We start from the raw sequence: 21068 nt of genomic DNA, 5'->3' as shown, positions 1-21068 counted from the left end.
GTAGCGCCTGTTACTGCCAATAAGAGATGTCCAATCTCAGCTGGGAAGGAAATGTGGTGGGCTAGAGTCTTGTATCTAAGGTGTGTTCTTTCCTTCCATTTCTGTTCACCTCAGCTATGAGAAATCGATGACAATGTATTTCAGCATGAATCAGCAGTCTTTATGTGACAGTGCTCCTGAGCAATGACCCTTGATTCCACTGTACACTGCAAAAGCACAAAAAGTGTTGTGGTCCTAGGTGTACCTTATTCCACCTTGCAAAACTTTTAAATTAGAAAAGTTGTTGCTTTTTTCGCTACCTGTTAACGTAGGGATTTGTATATATGGAGCTGCCTTGTACTATGTCTGATGATTGGCCAAAAAAGCCCAGAATTGTCTCCTCTGACTGACAGTGGCCTTCCAAGATCTCAAGCAGGTCCTTTAATTGGAGGTGCCTGGGACTGAACCTCGGATATAATACATGCAGGGAATGTGTGCCATTACTAAGCTCTTAAGGCTGCAGCTCTTGCAGCCTGGGAAATTTTGCTAGTCTTATTGAAACTCCTGAAAATGAGTTTCAGTAAGACTAACAAAAATTCCTCAGGCTGCAGGAGTTGCAACTGTCCTGAAATTGTGATTTCAATAAACATGAGCCTCCAAATTGTCCTCAAGCTGGAAGTATAATACAAATGGAGGAAAATATCATGGAAAGAAAATTGCCAGATGTACAAACTGGGTTTGAAAAGGCAGAGGAACTAGAAGCCGAATTGCCAATATCTGCTGGATAATGGAGAAAGCCAGGGAGTTTCAGAAAAACATCTATTTCTGTTTTATTGACTATTCTAAAGCCTTTGACTGTGTCGATCATAACAAATTGTGGCAAGTTCTTGGTGGTATGGGGATACCAAGTCATCTTGTCTGCCTCCTGAGGAATCTGTATAACGACCAAGTAGCAACGGTAAGAACAGACCACAGATCAATGGACTGGTTTAAGATTGGGAAAGGAGTATGGCCAGGTTGCATACTCTCACCCTACCTATTCAACGTGTATGCAGAACACATCATGCATAGGGATGGCAGAGAATTCCACCACAGATCTCGGTGAAGCAGAATGCCAGTGCATTCGGCCCCCCGAACTCCGTGGCGGAACGGCCTGCCACCCCCCCACCCCCCCACGGATCCCCCCCGGGACGAGACTTACCTGGGGCGGATCTTCCGGGCTCCGGCGGCTCCGGCGGCAGCTCCGGCGGCGGCAGCTGGTCTTCTGACCAGCCGCCGCTGCCGCCATTTCCAGTCTTGTTAAAAAAAAACACACACACAACGTGATAGGCTACGTAAATCTTTACGTAGCCTATCATGGCTGGGTGGGTTTAAAAAAAAATGCATACGCAAATGGCGGTGGCTACGGCCGCCGCCATTTGTGTTCCTTATTTTTGGCCATCTTAGTCTACGTAAATATTTACGTAGACTATGATGGCAAAAATAAAGGGGAACGCAAATAGCATCACGGGCGCTATTTGCGTCCCTTTTTGATTTGCCGTTTTAGCCTATGTAAAGATTTATGTAAGCTAAAATGGTGAATCAAAAAGGGACGCAAATAGCGCCCGCTATGCTATTTGGGTTCCCCTTTATTTTCGTTGTCATAGTCTACATAAATATTTACGTAGATTCAGACAGCCAAAAATAAGGAACGCAAATGGTGGCAGCTGTAGCTGCCGCCATTTGTGCATGCGGTTTTTTGTTGTTGTTTTTCCCCAGAGCCCTCCCCGGCCAGAAATCCGGCTGTGGACAGCTCTGGGCTGGGCTGGGCCTGGCCGGCTGCTCCATGGAGCTGCCACGGACCACAGCCGGCCATCAAGGATTCCGGAGGGGAGGAACGGATTGCCTCCCCCCCCATCGAGGATTCCAGGGGAGGGATGGAATGCCTCCCCCCCCCACCATCAACATAATCCGCAAAAGGTAAGTCACTTTCGTACATCCCTAATGCGACATACTGGGCTTTAGGGATGGGGGAGAATTGCTCCCCGAAACTTCGGGGGGCCGAGTGCCAACGTGTTCGGCCCCCCGAAGTAGTTTCAGGGAGATATTCTCCGCACCCCCCCCCCCCGGGACGGGACTTACCTTTCCCGAATGTCCCTCCTGGCGCCGGGTCCCGGCGGCGGTTCGTCAGGTCTTCGACAGGGGCAGAGGCGGCAGCCGGTCTTTCGACCGGCTGCTGCCACCGCCATTCCAATAAAAGTAAAAAAAAAAAAAAAAACGCCCCCGTGATAAGCTACGTGACGATTAACGTAGCCTATCACGGCTAGATTTGCAAAGTCAGTCGTGACAGGCTATGTAAATCGTCACGTAGCTTATCACGGGTGACTTAAAAAAAAAAAAGCGCGTATGGCTAATGGCGGCCCCATAGGGAGCCGCCATTCACGTTCCTTATTTGGTCGCTGTAGTCTACATAAAGATTTACGTAGACTACAGCGACCAAATAAGGAACGCGAATGGCGGCTCCCTATGGTGGCCGCCATTTGCGTACGCCCTTTTTTTTTTTTTTTTTAAGTCACCCGTGATAGGCTACGTGACGATTTACGTAGCCTATCACGGCTGACTTTGCAGATCTAGCCCTGATAGGCTACGTTAATCGTCACGTAGCCTATCACGGGGGCGTGTTTTTTTTTAACTTTTTATTTCGCGGCCGGGTGAGGCGAGGCGCCTCCTCCCCGGCCTGAATTTTGGCCGGGCGAGGCGGGAAGCCTCCCCCCCGGCCTGAATTTCGGCCGGGCGAGGCGGGAAGCCTCCCCCCCCGGCCTGAACTTCGGGGGGAGCAGCGAAGCACCTCCCCCCCACCGCGAAGCAAGCTGCGAGACCAGGTAAGTGGCTTTCGTGCACCCCTAGGCTTGATGAATCCAAGGCTGGAGTTAAAATCACTAGAAGAAACATTAACTATCTCAGATATGCAGATGATACCACTTTGATGGCTGAAAGCGAGGAGGAGCTGAGGAACCTCATGACGAAGGTGAAAGAAGAAAGTACAAAAGCTGGGTTGCAGTTAAACCTCGAAAAAAAACAAGATTATGGCAACCAGCTTGATTGATAACTGGCAAACAGAGGGAGAAAACGTGGAGACAGTGACAGACTTTGTCTTTCTAGGTGCAAAGATTACTGCAGACGCTGACTGCAGCCAGGAAATCAGAAGACGTTTACTTCTTCAGAGGACAGCAGTGACAAATCTTGATAAAATAGTGAAGAGCAGAGACATCACACTGACAACAAAGATCCGCATAGTTAAAGCAATGGTATTCCCCGTAGTAACCTATGGCTGCGAGAGCTGGACCATAAGGAAGGCTGAGCGAAGGAAGATAGATGCTTTTGGACTGTGGTGTTGGAGGTAGGGGTGGTAGAAGGTCCCTTACCTGTCCTCGAAGGACGTTCGCGGTGGGGGGGAGGCGCTTTGCGGCTCCCCCCGCGAAGTTCAGGCCAGGGGGGGAGGCTTCCCGCCTCGCCCCGGCCGAAATTCAGGCCGGGGGGGAGGCTTCCCGCCTCGCCCCGGCCAAAATTCAGGCCGGGGAGGAGGCTTCCCGCCTCGCCCGGCCACGAACGCGAAAGTTAAAAAAAAAAAAAAAAAGCGCCCCCTGATAGGCTACGTGACGATTAATGTAGCCTATCACTGCTAGATCTTCAAAGTCAGCCATGATAGGCTACGTCAATCATCACGTAGCCTATCACGGGTGACTTTAAAAAAAAAGCGCGTATGCTAATGGCGGCCCCCATAGGGAGCCGCCATTCGCGTTCCTTATTTAGTCGCTGTAGTCTACATAAATGTTTATAGACTATGGCGAAAATAAGGGCAACGCAAATAGCATTGCCCTTATTTTCGCCGTAGTCTACCTAAATCTTTACGTAGACTACAGCGACCAAATAAGGAATGGGAATGGCGGCTCCCTATGGGGGCCGCCATTATCCGTACGCGCTTTTTTTTTTTTTTTTTTTTAAGTCACCCGTGATAGGCTACGTGACGATTGACATAGCCTATCACGGCTGACTTTGCAAATCTAGCCGTGATAGGCTACGTTAATCGTCACGTAGCCTATCAGGGGGCGTTTTTTTTTTTTCTTTTATTGCAATGGCGGCGGCGGCAGCCGGTCGAAAGATCAGCTGCCACCCCCGCCCCTGACGAAGACCCGCTGAACCGCCGGCCGGACCCGCCGCCGGGAGGGACATTCGGGGAAGGTAAGTCCCGTCCCGGGGGGGGTGCGGGGGGCAGGGGGGGTGCAGAGGATTTCTCCCCGAAACTTGTTCGGGGGGCGAACACGTTGGCGCTCAGCCCCCCAAAGTTTCGGGGAGAAATTCTCCGCCAACCCTAGTTGGAGGAAAATTCTGAGTGCCTTGGACTGCAAGAAGATCAAACCAGTCCATAGTCCAGGAAATAAAGCCAGACTGCTCACTTGAGAGAATTATACGAAAGGCAAAACTGAAGTACTTTGGCCACATAATGGGAAGACAGGATACCCTGGAGAAGATGCTGATGCTAGGGAAAGTGGAAGGCAAAAGGAAGAGGGGCCGACCAAGGGCAAGATGGATGGATGATATTCTGGAGGTGACGGACTTGACCTTGGGGGAGCTGGGTCTGGCGATGGCCAACAGGAAGCTCTGGTGTGGGCTGGTCCATGAAGTCACAAAGAGTCGGAGGCAACTGAATGAATAAACAGCAACAAAAGAAGCTGGAACAGTATGTTCAAGCATAATATATACATACGTAGTGCCAGTGGAATTGGGAGCTGTTTGCAATACAGAATTCCTGTCTTCTGCAGGCCCCATCCAGACATTTCCGCTTATTTACCCATTCCCAAGTAATTGTTGTTGATTATTATGTTGTTGTTGTTTTCTTCCCATTACCATTAGGGGCTAGAATTGTTGACTTTTCTGATTTCCGGGAGTTTGAAGCATTTGAAGCAGTTGAACCCTGAAAAAGTTAGACTAGAAGGCAAGGTCTCATGCTTGTCAGTGAATTTCCTGCAAATTCTTAATACCCCAGTCAATGGTATGTTGAGTTGCGGCTCCATATGCACATCTGTATCCTGCACAGGGTGGCACACATGGTTATTTCCTCATGTCAGGCTGCAACTCATTGGTAGGTAAGGCTGAGAGCTAATGACAAGTCTGAGGTTATTGAGTTATAACACCCAGTGAACTATATAACTCAATAACTGAGCTGGATTAGGGATGGGTGAGCCATTTCATTCAGTTTGGTTTTGATAGGAATTTACTGAAAACTCTCCATATTGAAGATTAAAAAAAAGAACTTGAATTTTTTTAAAAAATGGGAGAGATCAAAACTGGCAGACTTATCTATCCATGACCAGGGCTTTGAGTACTTAGATCCTAAAAGTCTGGCTTTGAATCTGTGTGTATTCAACCATGTTTGTGCTTAATTAGGGATGGCACCTCTTTTTTTCTGATAGGCTCCTCATATTTAACAGCTATATGGCAGGCAGGTATAACACGGCCCTCCCCATGCTGGGAACAGCTGTACCTATTGAATTCGGCTGATGCAGAAAAAAAAGAATCAAAATTCCTAAAGTTCTTCATATTTGAGAGAGAAAGAACTTGTGGTTTTAACAATTCAAATGGGGGAGAAAGCAACACTGATAGATTCACCCATCCGTAAGCAGAACCCAGGCATTGCTGGTGTAAGTCCAGCCCTCTATCCACTACACAATACTGGCTCTGTGTAATTTGAACACCACATGCCTCCAGGTTCAGAGGCAATATGCTGGGGAACAACAGCAAGAGAGAGGTATTGCCCTCATACCTTCTTTGCAGGCTTCCCAGAAGCATCTGGTTGGCCACTGTCTCCAATAGGATGCCGGAGTATTGTTTATTAAATTATGTATTATTTATTAATCAGTTGTTATTAATCAGGGCCCTCAAAGCGATGTGCAATTGCATAGAATCCAATAAAATCAAAACAATTTAAAAAAAACATGCTTGAAAACACACCAAAACAATTTAAAAAGCCAAAGTTCTGGCAAAATGGTTCAGTTTTCACTGCCTGACTAAAGCTTAATAAGGATGGAGCCAACCTGACCCCAGCCAGGGTGCTGCTACAGAAAAGGACCTGTCCTATGTATTGAGTGGCCTTGCCTCTTTTGGTGGTAGAACATACAACACAGCCTCTGATGAAGATTGCTACAGACAGGCTCATCAGGAGGAAGCAGTCTTGGATCTGATTCAACAGGCCGTTCTTATGTAAGAGTAAGAAATCCAGTATAATTATTACCATCGCAACTGCTCAGTGCTCACAGGAGCCAACAAAGAGGATGAACTCTGTGCTTCCCCTCTCCCCATGGAGAGCATCTCACTCTGAACCTTATGTTTTATATCCTGACTCACAATGATTAAAGAATAATCCCACACTTGGAGAGAGCCTCAGAATCATCCAGATTCTCTGATAGTGATCCAAAGTCCCTGGTTTACTTGAGAGAAAATACCCTCTCTCTGTGGAAATGAAAGAATTTTTCATGAATCAGTGGGGAAGATCAGGCAGTTTCTCCCACCCCAAATTTAGAATATTGTCATGCCACTTCTAGTAACGAATTTGGACAGAATAATGGAAACGTGCTAAAACCTATCTGTAGATTTGTTTTTTCTCTAAAAGGTAGCGTATTCGTTTATCATATTTAACAATTTAGAAACTTTCAGCAGTTGCCATGAAGCAAAGCTGATTTTCAACTTCAGTTCTTGATTAGGACAGACTCCTCCATGTTATGTATTACACCTGCTTTCCTAGGAAAGTGACAAAGTTTTACACTTGGTCATTCTGCCTTTTAAGATGTTGCCATCAGCTCCATAACGCAAACAGCTTAACCAAATACACTGGTGCAGTACTAGCAATACTGATGGTCAATAACTCATGAGTAATTGGTGTATTTGTTGCCACATTACACCATTCATCTTGCTCAACTGAAATTGGTTACCTATAGAGGAATGGCTGCAGTCCTGTACCCTGAATTACGGGCACTTAGATTCCAGACAGTTTTCTGATTCTTAGAGTTGCAAAAGAGCAGCACAAGATGTTTTCACTGCCACTACGACTGATGGGCTGGTCCGTGGGTGAGAGGGGAACGGTGATTGTTTAAACTAAATTTCTAGTCTGCATAATGTTAAGTAGGAAGTTAACTAAATACTATTCTCTACTGAATATTATCAGTTTTAGACATAAACTTCAGGAAAGCCCGCATGTAGTGAAGCCATCCCGGCTTGGGTCTTGGTAGATACATGAGAAAGCTGCTCTGGCCAAGAAGCGCTCCTCCACCCAGCACCTCGGCCAAGGCTGCTTCGCCTATTCCACACCTTCCTCCATTGGGGAGGACATGGGATGAGCAAAGCTCTTAGCATGTCCCTTGTCATCTGAATTGGGAGGGGGGCAGCACACAGAGGAATCCCTGCCATTATCTCCAATCATGGATCAGGGATAATAGCAGGGAATCCTCTGTGTGCTAAGGGCTAAGAAGCAGAGGAATCTCTGCAAAGCGGTAGGGCTTATGAGAGGGGAGGGCCTTGTTGGAAGGGAGGGGCCTCAGCTGCATGCTGGATGGGCCAGCCTGGTGGGTCAAATTTGCCCTGCAAGCCAGCGGTCCCGTCCCTGATATACAGCAGCTCACCTCTAGGGATGTTGCGAGAGTCCAGTTGGGGCTTGAGAGGCTCGGTGATTTCTCACTGGCTCTACCCCAATGCCAGTCCATGGATCCCTGCACTTGCCTGATTCAGGGCGCACTGAGTCAGGCAAGCGCAGGGATCCCCACTTGTCCATGAGCCATTTTGCATAAAAATGGTGGCTCTGCTATTTAGTCACCATTTGTGTAAAATGGTGGCCATAAATAGCCCAATTTACACAAAATTGCAGGTGTAAATGGTCTAATTAAACCTGTAATTTGGCATAAATGGGGCTATTTATGGCCACCATTTTACACAAATGGCAACTTACGTAAATAGTGGAACCACCATTTCTACACAAAATGGTGGCTCACGGGATGTGGGGACACCGTGCACCGTGGTGCTCACTGAGTGCTCGTTAACTTTCTGGCAGCTCACACAGTGCACTGAACAGGGCCCGGCGAGTGGCACACGAGGCAGGATCCAGTGAGTTTGCCCATCCCTACTCACCTCAACAGTGACAGTTATTCAGCAATCCTATTTGCACTTAGCAGGGATCGAATACAATGGGACTTCCTTCTGAGAAGATATGTATAGGATTGTGCTATCAGTGTGTGGCAGAGAGGAGAAGGTGGGCCCAGTGAAGGTATAAATTAGTCCCATGTGTATAGCATGAAAACACACAGGTGCAGCCTTGGTCATTTCTGGGTCACCGGCCTTGTGCATATCATAAAAGAAATGCCAGTATTCCCAGGAATATCTGATCTCATTGTTAGAACACTTTAAAGTTTAAAGCTCCCTGCTTCTGTTGGGCTGTTGCAACTGACAATAAAGAAAAATAAAATAACACAGTGCTCTCTACACGTACTATAATTCCTTTTCTACTTGACAGTAACGCACTTTGCAGAGCAATGTTCCTCGACGCACCATAGATCAAAATGGCCATAGCCAATAAGCGTTAACTTTCAACAGCTAAATTGCTTGATTTCAGATGCTACTTTTTTTACTATCCAGCGCTGACACAATGCAAGTGCAATTTGGGCCAATTTGTAGCCTTTTTCAACACCAAATGGAGCAAACCTGCCACACTTAATCGCACCATGTTAATCCTAAAACGGGGGTCATCAATTGGCAGTTTACCAGAAGCATCCAGCCAGGGCCAGCCCTATCAGGAGCTCTGGTGAGAAATCACCACCCATAGGGCTTCCCATTAGCTGCCCGCCCGCATGCTGTGATATGCTGCTGCATAAGCAGCAGTGGCAAATACAGTATTTGCAGTAGCAGCAAAAGCATCCTTCTGGATCATCCCTGTCCCCGTGCCTCTCCCTCTCAGACAGCAGCGCAGTTGGCAAGGTGGGACCAGAGAATGCCCACATTTTCTGGAAAGTCAACAAATACTGTGTAGAAGTTAAAGTTAAAGTTTAACTTTACGTTTTTCAACAGTGTTTACCACTGTTATGGCAAATATGGCAGGCTTTGCGGGAAGTCCTGAGGGGGCAGTGAAGGATGAGATAGCCCCGGAATGGCTGAGAGGCTCTGGCGTAATGCAACTAATTCCTACTAATGCAACAGGAAAGATATTTTTAAAGATCAAGCTGGAGAGGAGAAGGGGGTAGTAGTGGATCCGCCTCACCTCAGGCTGCACAGTGTCTTGTGCCAGGCCTACATCTGGCAACAAGGCCACCTCTTCTCCCCTAGGACAAAACAAGGCAGTGTTCATTGTTTTCAGGCATTGTAAAGCCAAAGTGGGAAAGTGCTGGGCTTTGTGAATCCTTTTTTTGAACCTGTGGGAACATTTTGGAAATTGAGAATCTGCTGTGGGCACCACCACAAAATGGCTTCCATGGAGGATATGGCTAGCCACATAATGGCTGCTGTGGGGGGCTGTATAGTCAAAAGAGATGTGGGGAGATAAATAGCAAGAGCACAGCTGGGAGGGACCAGAAAACAGCAATGCAGAGGGGAGCAAAAGAACAGGGCTAGAGTCTAGGAGGGGGAAAAATAGCAAGATAAAGTAGTAGTGGGGTGAGAAATACTGAGGCTAGAGGCTGAGAATGGAGAGAAGCAGCAAAATAAAGGGGTGAGTGGGAGAGAAAGAGCTAGGCTAGAGGGAGGGAGGGAGGGAGCAAGCAAGCAAGCAAGCAAGCAAGCTAGGGATGGGGAAGGGGGAGAAATAGTGAGAAAAGGGGTTGGGTGGAGAGAAATAGGAAATAGCAAAACTAGAGGCTTGATTGGAGGGAGAGAAGCAAAGGAGAAAGTTCTGTGAGGACGGAAGAAGATTGGGTGGAGCCAGCATGCCCTCTTAGCATGCATGCTTATAAGCTCTCATAGCCCTTAAATTCCCCTGCACCTCATAAGCTGTGCCCCCCCATGTATTCATACCCCTCCTAATGTCTCTACACTAAAGGAAAAATCCAAAGGGAAAAAAATCCTTACAAAGTCTATTCCACCCTAGCAACTAAGCTCAATAACATCTGCCTTGCTGAAACACTGACCCCAACCAGCTGCCAATCACTGCCTTAAATTCCATGTTAGAATAAAGCAGGGGTGTCAAACCTCAGGCCCGCAGGTGAAATCCAGCTCACCTGGAGTCTCATTCCAGCCCTCTGGGGCTCCCCAGATGGCCACACCCCCTTCTCCTGGCCTCACACCCTTTTCCCCCCACCTGCTGATCATTTGGGGTTTCCCCAGCCATTGTGCAAGCTATTTTCCCATTCTAAAAAGTTGAAATGCCTCTCCTAAAACTTAATTACTGACAGTAAGAGCTTTAGTGACTGACAGTAAGAGCTTTAAGCTAAAACATGCTGGTATTTTTGCCCCTCTCCCTTTGGCCATGCCCACCACTGGAATATGGCCCAGGAGAATTTCTCTGAAATTGAATTCATCTCTTGAACTGAAAGAGGTTCAACAGCCCTGGAACAAAGGCAGGATATGTATGTAATCAATCAATCCATCAGTTAATCAATCCCCCCTTTCTGAGAGTTGTATTTTAAAACACTGTTTTAAAGGTTATAATTGTAACAGCCTGACTACGTGCAGGGACAGAATTGTGTGCAAATTAACTCTCGTTTTATGGTGTTTCCGTGTCTATCTTGATAGCCATAGAACATAGGGGAAAAAAGTATTCTATTAGTCACATCCATGCATGGGTCACTAAAGCTGCTCAGGTTATCGATTATGTTTGCCTCACTTTTTCGGATAAGAAATATGAGATTAGTTTGTGTTAGCTCAATTAATCTGGCATCTGTCTTCTGCACCTTTACAAATCATTCCTCATTCAAACCAGGGATCCTGCTTCAGCAGGGGTATTGATCCATGTAGACCTTTTGGTTAGCAGCAAAGCCTCTTTAATTATTTTGGTTGACTTTTGTTTTTTACACTGTCTTGGAAACTCTGGCTCCCACATTTTAGCATTGTTATCACTTAGCTTATATTTACAGTTTCCCCCTGCCAGAGGATTAATGCCCAAGTAACTCTGGCTTCCTGTATTTGGCACAGAAATGAAGGAGAAAGCTATTCCTTTGGTTTCTCTAAGGATTTGATAACCTCTTCACTCTCCTTAGCTAAAGGTGTTCTGACCTTTAATTAAAAGGCAAATTTGTTGTCTTCCATTCAGAAGACAGCAAATAATGATCTCATTAAAATGAGGTTAGTGTTCAGGCCTTAGAGCAATAAGAGCTGAAGTCTCATTAGTAGCTAACAATCCAGAACACAGCACATAAATAAAGCTAATATGGCAGAGCAAAATGCCTTGTGCATTAAATTTGAGCAGAATCAAATGTTTACAGTCAATGTTGTCTGGGGCATGAAGTTTTAATGTACTTAATAAAGGAAAGCAAATTGGTTCCTATTAGCCATGAAATGCTCCCAGAGAACTAGCCCCCCAAAAAAGTTTATTATGCAAATGAAGGAGATAGTTGTAATTAACAAGGACATTGTGGGAAAATATCACTCCTGCTTAATAGATGCAGCAATTATGAAGAATAAAGACAAGGCAACTCCAACCTACAAAACGTAATTACATGGATGAATCTAAAATCCTGCTGAGTGGAAGCATAATATAAATAAATAAAAAGACATCCTATGGGTGCCGAAGATTCATACTCTTATGTACTAAGCAGAGAAGCAATTAATATAATGAAACCCACTATTCCACAAAGATCCTGAACAAGTGAAGTGTTTGTTTGATTACGTTTTGGAATACAAATTGCTAACCTGGGCATTGTGATGTGAACCAAATGCAAAGATTCCTGAATGCGTTGTCATTGTGAATCAATATTTATTTCACCAGATTTGGAAACACTATTCTTTTCTTAAACTGTTACTATGTTGAGTTCCAACTTGAGAGTTAATTGCTAAACCACATGGATTGCCTAGGGGCAAAATCCTTCTTCAAAAACCAAATGCTTCATTGCTAAAAAAATATTTTAAAATACAATATAAAGAAGTTCCAAAATCTGTGACCAGAAACAGAACATTCTGTAATAATTGCCTTTTCCCTGGGTTTCCAAATAGCTTTATACAGAGCCATGCATTAAAAGTTAATAGAGAATGTGACTTCATAACTGAGGGAAGAAGTAGCAGTATGACTATTTATTTTATTATTATACTTCTCTATCCATTGCCACTTCCTTTCGAAAGCTCTGCAAAATTTTCATTGGGCTTCCGGTGTTCTCCCATGCAGGTACCACCCTCATCTGCTTCTACATCTGCTTAGCTTTAACAATACTACATAGGAAGCTGCCTTATCCTGAGTCAGACCTCAGGTCCATCTTGCCCAGTATTGTTGACACTGACTGGCAGTGGCTCTCCGGGTTGCAGGCAGGAATTTTTCCTGCCTAGAGAAGCTGGGCTTTGAACATGGGACCCTTTGCATGCAAAGCATGTGCTCTACCGCTGAGCCACAGCCCTTTTTGCATCCCTGCTTCGTCATCACGCACTCACAGGGAATTCACTGGACACTGATTTCACACAGTTCACTAATGAGCCAGTTACATCTGTTTCTGTGCTGTATGCATTAGAACAGGGATCCCCAACATTTTTGGACCCATGGGTGCATTTGGGGATTTGAGATATTGCTGTGGGCACCACCACAAAATGCCTAATCGGTGGATCACCATTTCGGCATCTACCTGTCACGTCCATGGTTCTTAGGTTGCACCTTATTCAGTGAAAACTTTTGCTTCATGTCTGTTGGACACTGCATTGTCTCTTTAATAAGGGATTCTCTAATTCAGCTAATTGCTGGCAATGCAATACAGTGAATGCTTCTTTTAAACATATGTTTTGGCAATGTCCAGTAGTTGCTTCTTTTTGCAGGGAGGTTACTACACAGAAAAAAATTGTACTGGAACAGTCTTTATATTCACTGATGTACACATTCTTTTAAATTATTTACCTGCTTCATGGAATTTAATGAATGGTCAGTGTAAATGGATTCTCTGTGCCCTTTTGACAGGTAAAATACTAATATTACAACATTGGAAGGATAAACACTCACTTCCTATAATGCAATGGATTGGGGACCTTACCACACATCCTGGAACAGGAATCTTGTAGTCTTGTTCATGCCTTGTGGAGTGGGGGGGGGACTTTCAGGGGCAGGGGGAAAAGACCCTTCCCCCCACACACACACTGCCCTGGCCTTCTCCAGATACATACAGTATATAGCACCAGAAGTCTTAGGTTTGGAGCTGGATGCTGGCCTCAAAGCTGAGCATTTTATAGTTATATAGTGGGGAAGGGGGCATTCTGGAGAGAAGGAAAGGGAAAACATCTTCTTTCTACTTTCTTTCCCACAGAAACATCCCTATATTGTGCAGATAGGAATTTTTGTAACTGCAAAGCATGCATCTCCACAACCCTAATCTCCCTTCCAGGATATTTACTATGACTGGGTTTGCATGATCATAAGCCAGAGTGACTATTTCCTCTCGCCGCCCCCGCATGTGCCAGTTGCATGCTGGAGGGATTTGTATAATTACCCTCAGCAGTGCAGCTTGTCGTGTCATGCAAACCCAGCCAGAGTGGCTTGTTGTCACGGTTAACAAGCTAGCCCAGAACCCTACAACCATCACAGGAGTGTGTGTGGGGGGGGGAGGATTCCCCTTCGTGATCATGCAAACTGGGCATATATATTGTTAGGAGCACTCCAACTATGATAGTACTGGTGCCCAAAACTGTGGGGCACCCAGGGCTGCCTGGCTGGTTTATTTTGGGTAGCAGACAGAAGACGTCTGGTTGAGATTCTTGACTTGTGTCTGTGAAGATTTGGTCCTGCACATCCGTAGGAAATTCCTTCTTCAGGTTGTGTTCCTTCTGGTATTCCTGGGATCCGAGGATAGGAGCCTCTAATGTGCTGTTGGAGAGTTGGCTCTCAAACTCCTGTATGTAGCCCAATTTGTTCATGACAAAAACATGAACAAGAGTTAGCCTCTTTAACAAATGTGAACCTTAGTCAGCCTCTTTTATTACAATGTCAGTATTGTTAATGATACTGTAGATGACAACATATTCTGCACAGCTGAGACTGTGTGGTAAACAGTGCTGTTGGCTGATACCTCAGCTTGGGCATAGCCACAGAAGCACTCTTAAGTAAAAGTCTAAGTCGTTGTTATGACCATCTGGAGAGGTCAATGCAGTATTCATCGTCCTGTAGCATTGAGAGGATGTTTGTTGTGTGACTGTCAGTGTGCTGTCCAAGGGTGTGCTGGGAAGATGGTAGTTTTGTGCTGGTGCACTACTTAGTATAGTAGTGGAAGTTTTCCTTGAGTTGTAGAGGGGGGAAAGCCTCTAAGTCATCTCAGAATTGTATCATCATATGGGTAGATTTGGCAGGGCAAAAGTGTAAGTCCTATGAAAGAACAGACTTTTCTGCTTGTCTCAGTGTGTGGCTGGATAGATTCACAATGTTGTTAGATATGTTCAGGGTGTTTCTGTTTGTGGCCAATGGAGACATGTGGTAGTTCTGCAACTTGGTTTCTCTTTCTCTTTGAAAAGCAATTTGTGTATACTTACTTTGTTTTGGAGAATTTCTGCCAGATGCACGACGGTATGGAAGGCTGGTTCTTTAACTTAAAATAGTGGTCCATAGTCTCCCAAGAGTCACCTTGCCTCTTTGGAAAAAAAAATGTGGAGGTGAACATTGCTCTCATTAGTATTGTTTGAATTTAAGATCCCAGAAGAATGGAAAACTGTACCTTTTCATTGCTCACTGGTGGACTTTCCAGCATCTGTGTGGGATCCATTGGTAAAGGAACCATCAGTTTATCTCTAGGTGAAATCTTGTTCCACTTGAAATTAATAACTTTGAAATAACTTCAAATCAAGCTTTGCCACTGATTGTGTGCTATTTCACTATGGCTTTCTTCACACTGAACCTTTATCCTGTGATTGAGATTGCTCCTTCATGGAAGTTTGCGGGTTCTTTACATGACACCATGTCCCTCCAAGGCGTCTGCTGCACTAAATGCCCTTTGTTCTGTTTTTAAACAAATTGCAGATAATGACCTATCAAATTACCCCGTTGCGTTCCACTTCAGTTCCCTCTGTGAAAAGAGGAAAAGCGGCAAGAAGAGGAGTGAGATCAATGAAAGATAATGGAAGACTCTGATGTGGGGAGAAGGAGGGGGAAAGGGGAGGGGGGAAAGGAAGCACGTGAAAAAGGGAGTCGTTGTGATCCTGCATTTAAAACGGAAGCAGAAAGCCCCGTTTTAAATGCAAACTGGGGCTGGTGTAGACATGGCCTATATCTGTATTAGTGTATTGCTATATACTAATAGTAAACATTTTCTCCAAGTGCCAGTCTTTATGTAGCCAAAACAGCACAATCCACACATAAGAAGGAGCTATCAGCAGGCCTGGGAGAACCCCAAGGCTTTCAGAAGTACTGCAAAACTTTACAAAAGCTTTTTGCCCTCTAAGGAGGGCAAAAGGCCACAAAGCAGCCCAATGAGGACTGAGCATCCTCAGTGGTCACGGAAAGTGGAGTGTTGGGGGGGGGGGTGGACAGAAAACCAAGGGGAGGAGGAATGGAATGAAATATCCTGAAAAATAGCATGGCTGTTTGGCTGGAACCCTGGAGAGAAGAGGAATACTTTACAGTGCAGCATTCTGTTGCAGGTCCCACTTGCATTTTGTCTGAGGTGGTATGATCAAAGAGATGGAAGGAAAATGTCAGGAACATCATGAAAGAATAAATATAAACAAAGGCCTTGTAACTGCAATTCTTAGATGGGGGAAGGCTCAACACAAATAGCATATCACACACCCAGAACTTCTGTTGCCATCAGATCTTTTGATATTGCTGGCGTTTGTGTTCATGAAACAGGAAGTGAATTTACACTGGAAATCTAAGCACACTTACTAGGGAGTAAATCCCATTGAACACAGCGAGTCTTACATCTCAGTAAATATGCATAGGATCGCACTGCTAGTTTATAAAATGTGATGATAATACAGTTTAGTCCCTAATGTTTTCTTTAACCTGAATCTTCCATCTGTTCAGTTTTACTATAGATTAAAACATGTAGGAGGGGGTACATTTACTGATATCAGAACATATTTGATAGGAGTCTTAATTTTATAGCTCAATAACATCAGTTTTTAAAAAGAGCCTTTTTTTCCTAAATGCATGCTATTTCTTATTTGTTTCAGGCCTTACTAGAGACTCAAATTTTACTACGCACTCAGGTTGCAAATTTTACCTTCAACCTTGGATTTTCAGGAAAGTTTTACCACACAGGTAAGAAGGAATTATAAAGTTCCAGGTAGGAGTTAAGCAGGTAGAAAAATTTAAAGCAAATTTCTCTTAGCACGGTCAATAGCTGGCAATACAATGCTGAAGTTAAATTTTATATACATCTGAAATCTTACTGTTTAGTTGTACATATTTAACATTTTACAAACCAGTTCAAAAAACTTCAGAAACAAATTTGAGACATGGGAATTCCAGCCCTTCAAATTATTTCAGCTTTAATAAACTGCTAGAACAGTGAGAAATCGGTGGATTAATTTCAGAAGCATACTAAAGTAAAGGTATACATAGAAGAAGAGCTCCAATCATTTTCCTAAACAGATAATGTCAGTTGAGGGATTATAAAAGAAGTAGATGTAACTGCCAGGTATTTATGCCAACACAAGACAAGACAAAGCTGGTACCATCATTGGCTTTCTCATCTTATCAAGTAGAATAAGAGACAAAATGTTGAAAACTGAGTGCTTTGACACCCCACCCCCCCACTTTAAGCAGGAGTCATATCTGTATGATGCACACCCTACTGTGACTTTACATGGCTAGGAACTGGGCTTACCAAAATACTGTCACATAAATGGGGAGGCATTGTAGAATGGTTTGTTTTTTAAAGTGTACTGCTCTGCCCAAGGGAGAGAAGACATGGATTAAAGGGAATTTAAATTAAATGAAAAGAGGATTACTTCACCTTTCAAGTTCTAAGTAATTAATTGATTCTGCCGCCCGCCTGCCCCCTCCCTGTGATTCTGCAGATTAGCATTACCCACTTCCAGTCGCATTTTTGCATTTCCTAGCTCTGCTTGCACTCTCCTTTTTAAAGGCCACACACAGTTTAAACTTCACTCGTTTGCTATCGCCACTTAAGAACCAGTTTTCAAGATAGGCAGAGGTTAAGGGCAGCAAAATTTTCAGTGGTGCCACCTTAAGTCTGGTCCTGCTTCCCCCATCCAGGTTTTAGCAGCTTCACTGCTGCGCTGCTAAAACTGCAGAAATGAAGTTGCAAAAGATTAGATGGGGTTTGCTCTCACTATACAAATACATGGCATGTACATTTTACTTTGCATTTTCGGCATGTCTCAAGCAAATGTTTGCACTTCAGTCTCCGGTCCTTTGTCTCAGAGGAAATAAGATCGTTGAAGCGTATTGCCCAACCTATAAAATGATCAACATGGAAAACCATCAGTAGCTGATGTTGCTAATATTTTAACAGAGGGTACACACTACTAGAACCAGTGTAACTACATAACCACACATCCCAAGCTCGCTTCAGCCATTAGCCCTGCATCTCGTGGAGGACTATCATGTGAAGGGGGGTTGAACTGTTTCTCTGGCCCATGCCCCTGTCCTCAGATGTCCTACAAGACTGGTAATCCTGATCATGTGGGATGGATACATCCCTTCAAACTGTTATTCAACATGTGAAGACAGAAGGCAGAGGATGGTGGGTGTGATGTTGGGGGCAGGGCAAGTGGCATGACCCCACTCCCCCCTATGCATGTGTAACGGGCTGAAGAGTGCAATCCTATCAGATCAACGCCTGTTAGATAGAGGGCTTCGATCTCGGAGCCCTCCATCCATCCTAAGCCCTGCCAGCAAAAGCCAGGTAGGGCGAGAAGAATGATGCAAGACCTCCCATGTCTCTGGAACGGCATTTAATGTACGATGGGCCTCTGAGCTTATTTATCTCTCGTACCTTGCTAGGGGTGAGGATGGGGCCTGGGAGTACTGTGGATCTGGCAGATCCATGGCCTCTCCTCTGCCCAACCAGCAGCAATGCCCCCCCATGTCTTCTTCCTGAGGTCAGAGCTTAGACATCAGGAGAGGAGCCACCACAGAGCTTTCCGTGGGAGGGGCAGGGGTTGGTGGGGGGAAATCCCTATCATCCTATGGCCCTGGTCGCAAGCCCATATGATTGCTCTCTAAGTGCCTCAGATATCTTTTTACTGATAAGACCTACAATGTCTCCATTCTTTCACAAATGTTTGGGGAATACTCTGCATGGGTTTGCATACCCATCCTGCCCCGTGGCAGCCATTGGAAAAAGCCCCAGTACTGGCTTCCACCTATTTCAGCCTCGGCCAAACCAGTTGAGCAAATGCATTGCCATGGGCTGCATTCTGCCCAGATTTGATGTTTTGGCACACCACCACTGACCATTATGTACAGCATGATCCATTAGAACATAAGAAGAGCTGTGCTGGATCAGACCAAGGGTCCATCTAGTCCAGAGTTCTGTTTACACAGTAGCTAACCAGCTGCCCACGGAAAACCCACAAGTAGGATATGAGTGCAACAGCACCCTCTGTCCCATGTTCCCCGGCAACTGGTGTACATAGGTATACTGCCTCTGATACTGGACATAGCATATAGCCATCAACACTAATAGCCATTGGTACCCTTATCCTCCATAATGTATGTTCATGCTCTGAATGTGAACAGAGCATGAACATACATGTATCCAAAGCGTGTTCATGCTCTGGTTACACCCGGGCTAGACTACTGCAATGCACTGTACATGGGCCCACTTTTGAAGAGAGTTTGGAAGCTTCAGCTAGTGAAGAATGCAGTGACCCAGATGCTGTTCGGGGCAAAGCTTGGTAGGGGAGAAGGCTAGGTAAGGTGTATCTATTTTGTGCCATCTATGCTGGCTGCTGTTTGCTTCTGGGCTCAGTTCAAAGCCCTGGTTTGGGCTTTTAAAGCCAAAGGAGAAAAACTGCCTGGACCTGGACAAACTCCCTGAGTTTTATGACCTTTCAGGGACCGTGCTCTATTGCATGCCAGTAGCATTTATTAGATTGGCAGCGCAAGGAATAGATCCTTTTCAGTTGTGGCCCTTCATTTGGGGAACTCTCTCCCCCAGTATATGGTGGGTCCCTTCCCTGCTAATTTTCAGAAGAGACCTTAAGACGTTTAAAAATTATTATTTGGGGTCGCTCTTGGCTAAGGAGGGCTTTTAGTCTTTCATGCAGAGGTTTTACCCTTTTTATAGTTTATTTGGCTGACTTGAATGTGTATTTTAACGTTTTTAATGTTGATGGTTATTGTTGTTGCTGCTTTTTTGTGTTTTAATTTTTGCTCTGTTTTGTAAGCTATATGGAAAAAAAATATTTTGAAAACTGGCCTAGAAGTCTGGGAAATAAATAAAATGTTATTTACTCAAATGTAAGCCCTGCTGAGTTCAGTGGGCCTGAGGCCTTGTTGCAATGTCATGCTAGGTGTGTGGAATAAAAAGCACACCCATGTGGCATCCTACACACCTAGCTTCACATTTCAACTGGGCCATCCCATCAGCCACTAGTTCAGTGTTAGCACACAGTATAGCACCCATCCAGGCAACATGTCACTGGTAGGGTAGCCATATGTCCTACTTTAGAGACAACAGTTCTCTATTTGATGGGCTGTCTGAGGACAGTCCTGTGTTTGAGGGCATCTTGTATCATCCAATCCAAGTCTGCTTTAAAGATAAGGAACCGTAAGAAGCCAGGGAGCAGGGGCCTTGAAGCTGTCCATCAATAGTTAGCACTTGGACAGCACACTGAGGAGGCATAGGCCAGCTGGTCAGTCTTCCCCACCATGTTGAGATGTATTGCATTTCTATTTAAGTTAGGGTAATGATTTCTAAATGTATATCTATACATAGAGATGGCATGTGTGCACCCAATAGGGTCCAAGAATCCGGCGGACTTCCCCCCACCACCACCTGCTGCCCTGAGCCACACCTGTGGAGCCCCTGCCCTGCTCAAGCTCCCCCCCCCCAGCACTTGCCAAGCCGCCCACCCTCACCTCAGGCCCATCTGGCAAGCTCTGTGATTGCCATTTTGCAAAAAAGAAATGGAGTTCGCAAAAATGTGCACCTATGATTTTATGTGAAATGGTGCTGTGAATGGCCAATATATGTAAGATTACAGGCATAAATGCCCCATTTTCCCCACAAAATGGAAATCTCAGAGTTTGCCGGACGGGCCCGGGATGAGTGCAGGCAGCTCAGTGAGCCAGGGACCGCTCGGGCATGGGTCTGGGGGCGCACGAATGGGGGCAGGGGCTTGGCGGGCGCCCAGAGAACCCAGACGAGCAGGCATCTGTCCATCCCTATCTATACATATAAATTAATACTTTTAAATTCAAAACTGTGTTATCTTTTCTCCTCTTTGTTGGTGATGCATAAGTGGCCACCCTAATCCCTGATGTGCTAATGCTACACACACACGCACGCACATGCACACAATGACCCAGTTTAAAGGAGACACCAGGGCCACAGAATACGTCACACTGATATGATTTAGGTGCATGAATGGCACCACATCTATATTAGGCTTTACTTAGAAGTGTGAGCAATATTACCCTGGTTGTGATTCTCAGTTTTAATATTGCCAAGGTTTTTATTCTGCAAGGCCACATAATAGCATAGGGATTTTATTATATTAGGAGGTATAGAAGTGTCACAAATAAATAAACAAAAATAATATCTGCTTTGTTGATGCAAAATCTGGGGTGGAATGGGGAGAAATCTAGGGAGGGTTGCTACCAATCTTGAATATGCAAAGGCTCTAGGGTGTGAGATGACCTAGTGCTCACACAGACCTTTCCCTGGAACCTTTTCAGTGCTAAAGCTCAGCCCTAGAATATGTGAATTAATCAGAAGAAAATGCCTTTGAGCATGTGCAGAATGCCCTTGACCTCTCAACTGTGT

General features: G+C 45.1%; 1 protein-coding gene across 1 annotated transcript in view; it reads left to right on the top strand.

Moving 5' to 3' along the window:
- The window catches only part of NDST4 (N-deacetylase and N-sulfotransferase 4), a 170464-nt gene that overhangs the window by 31000 nt on the left and 118396 nt on the right, over nt 1-21068 (top strand). Inside the window, exon 2 of the mRNA XM_084860251.1 lies at nt 16282-16369. Within this exon, the coding sequence (XP_084716377.1) occupies nt 16282-16369 (88 nt within the window). The remainder of the gene's footprint in view (nt 1-16281; nt 16370-21068) is intronic.

Source organism: Heloderma suspectum, chromosome 5 (assembly GCF_057233095.1).
Source record: "Heloderma suspectum isolate Gila_16-S chromosome 5, 16-S_ref, whole genome shotgun sequence".
Classification (NCBI taxonomy): Eukaryota; Metazoa; Chordata; class Lepidosauria; order Squamata; family Helodermatidae; genus Heloderma; species Heloderma suspectum.
This window is presented reverse-complemented; position numbering and strand designations above follow the sequence as displayed.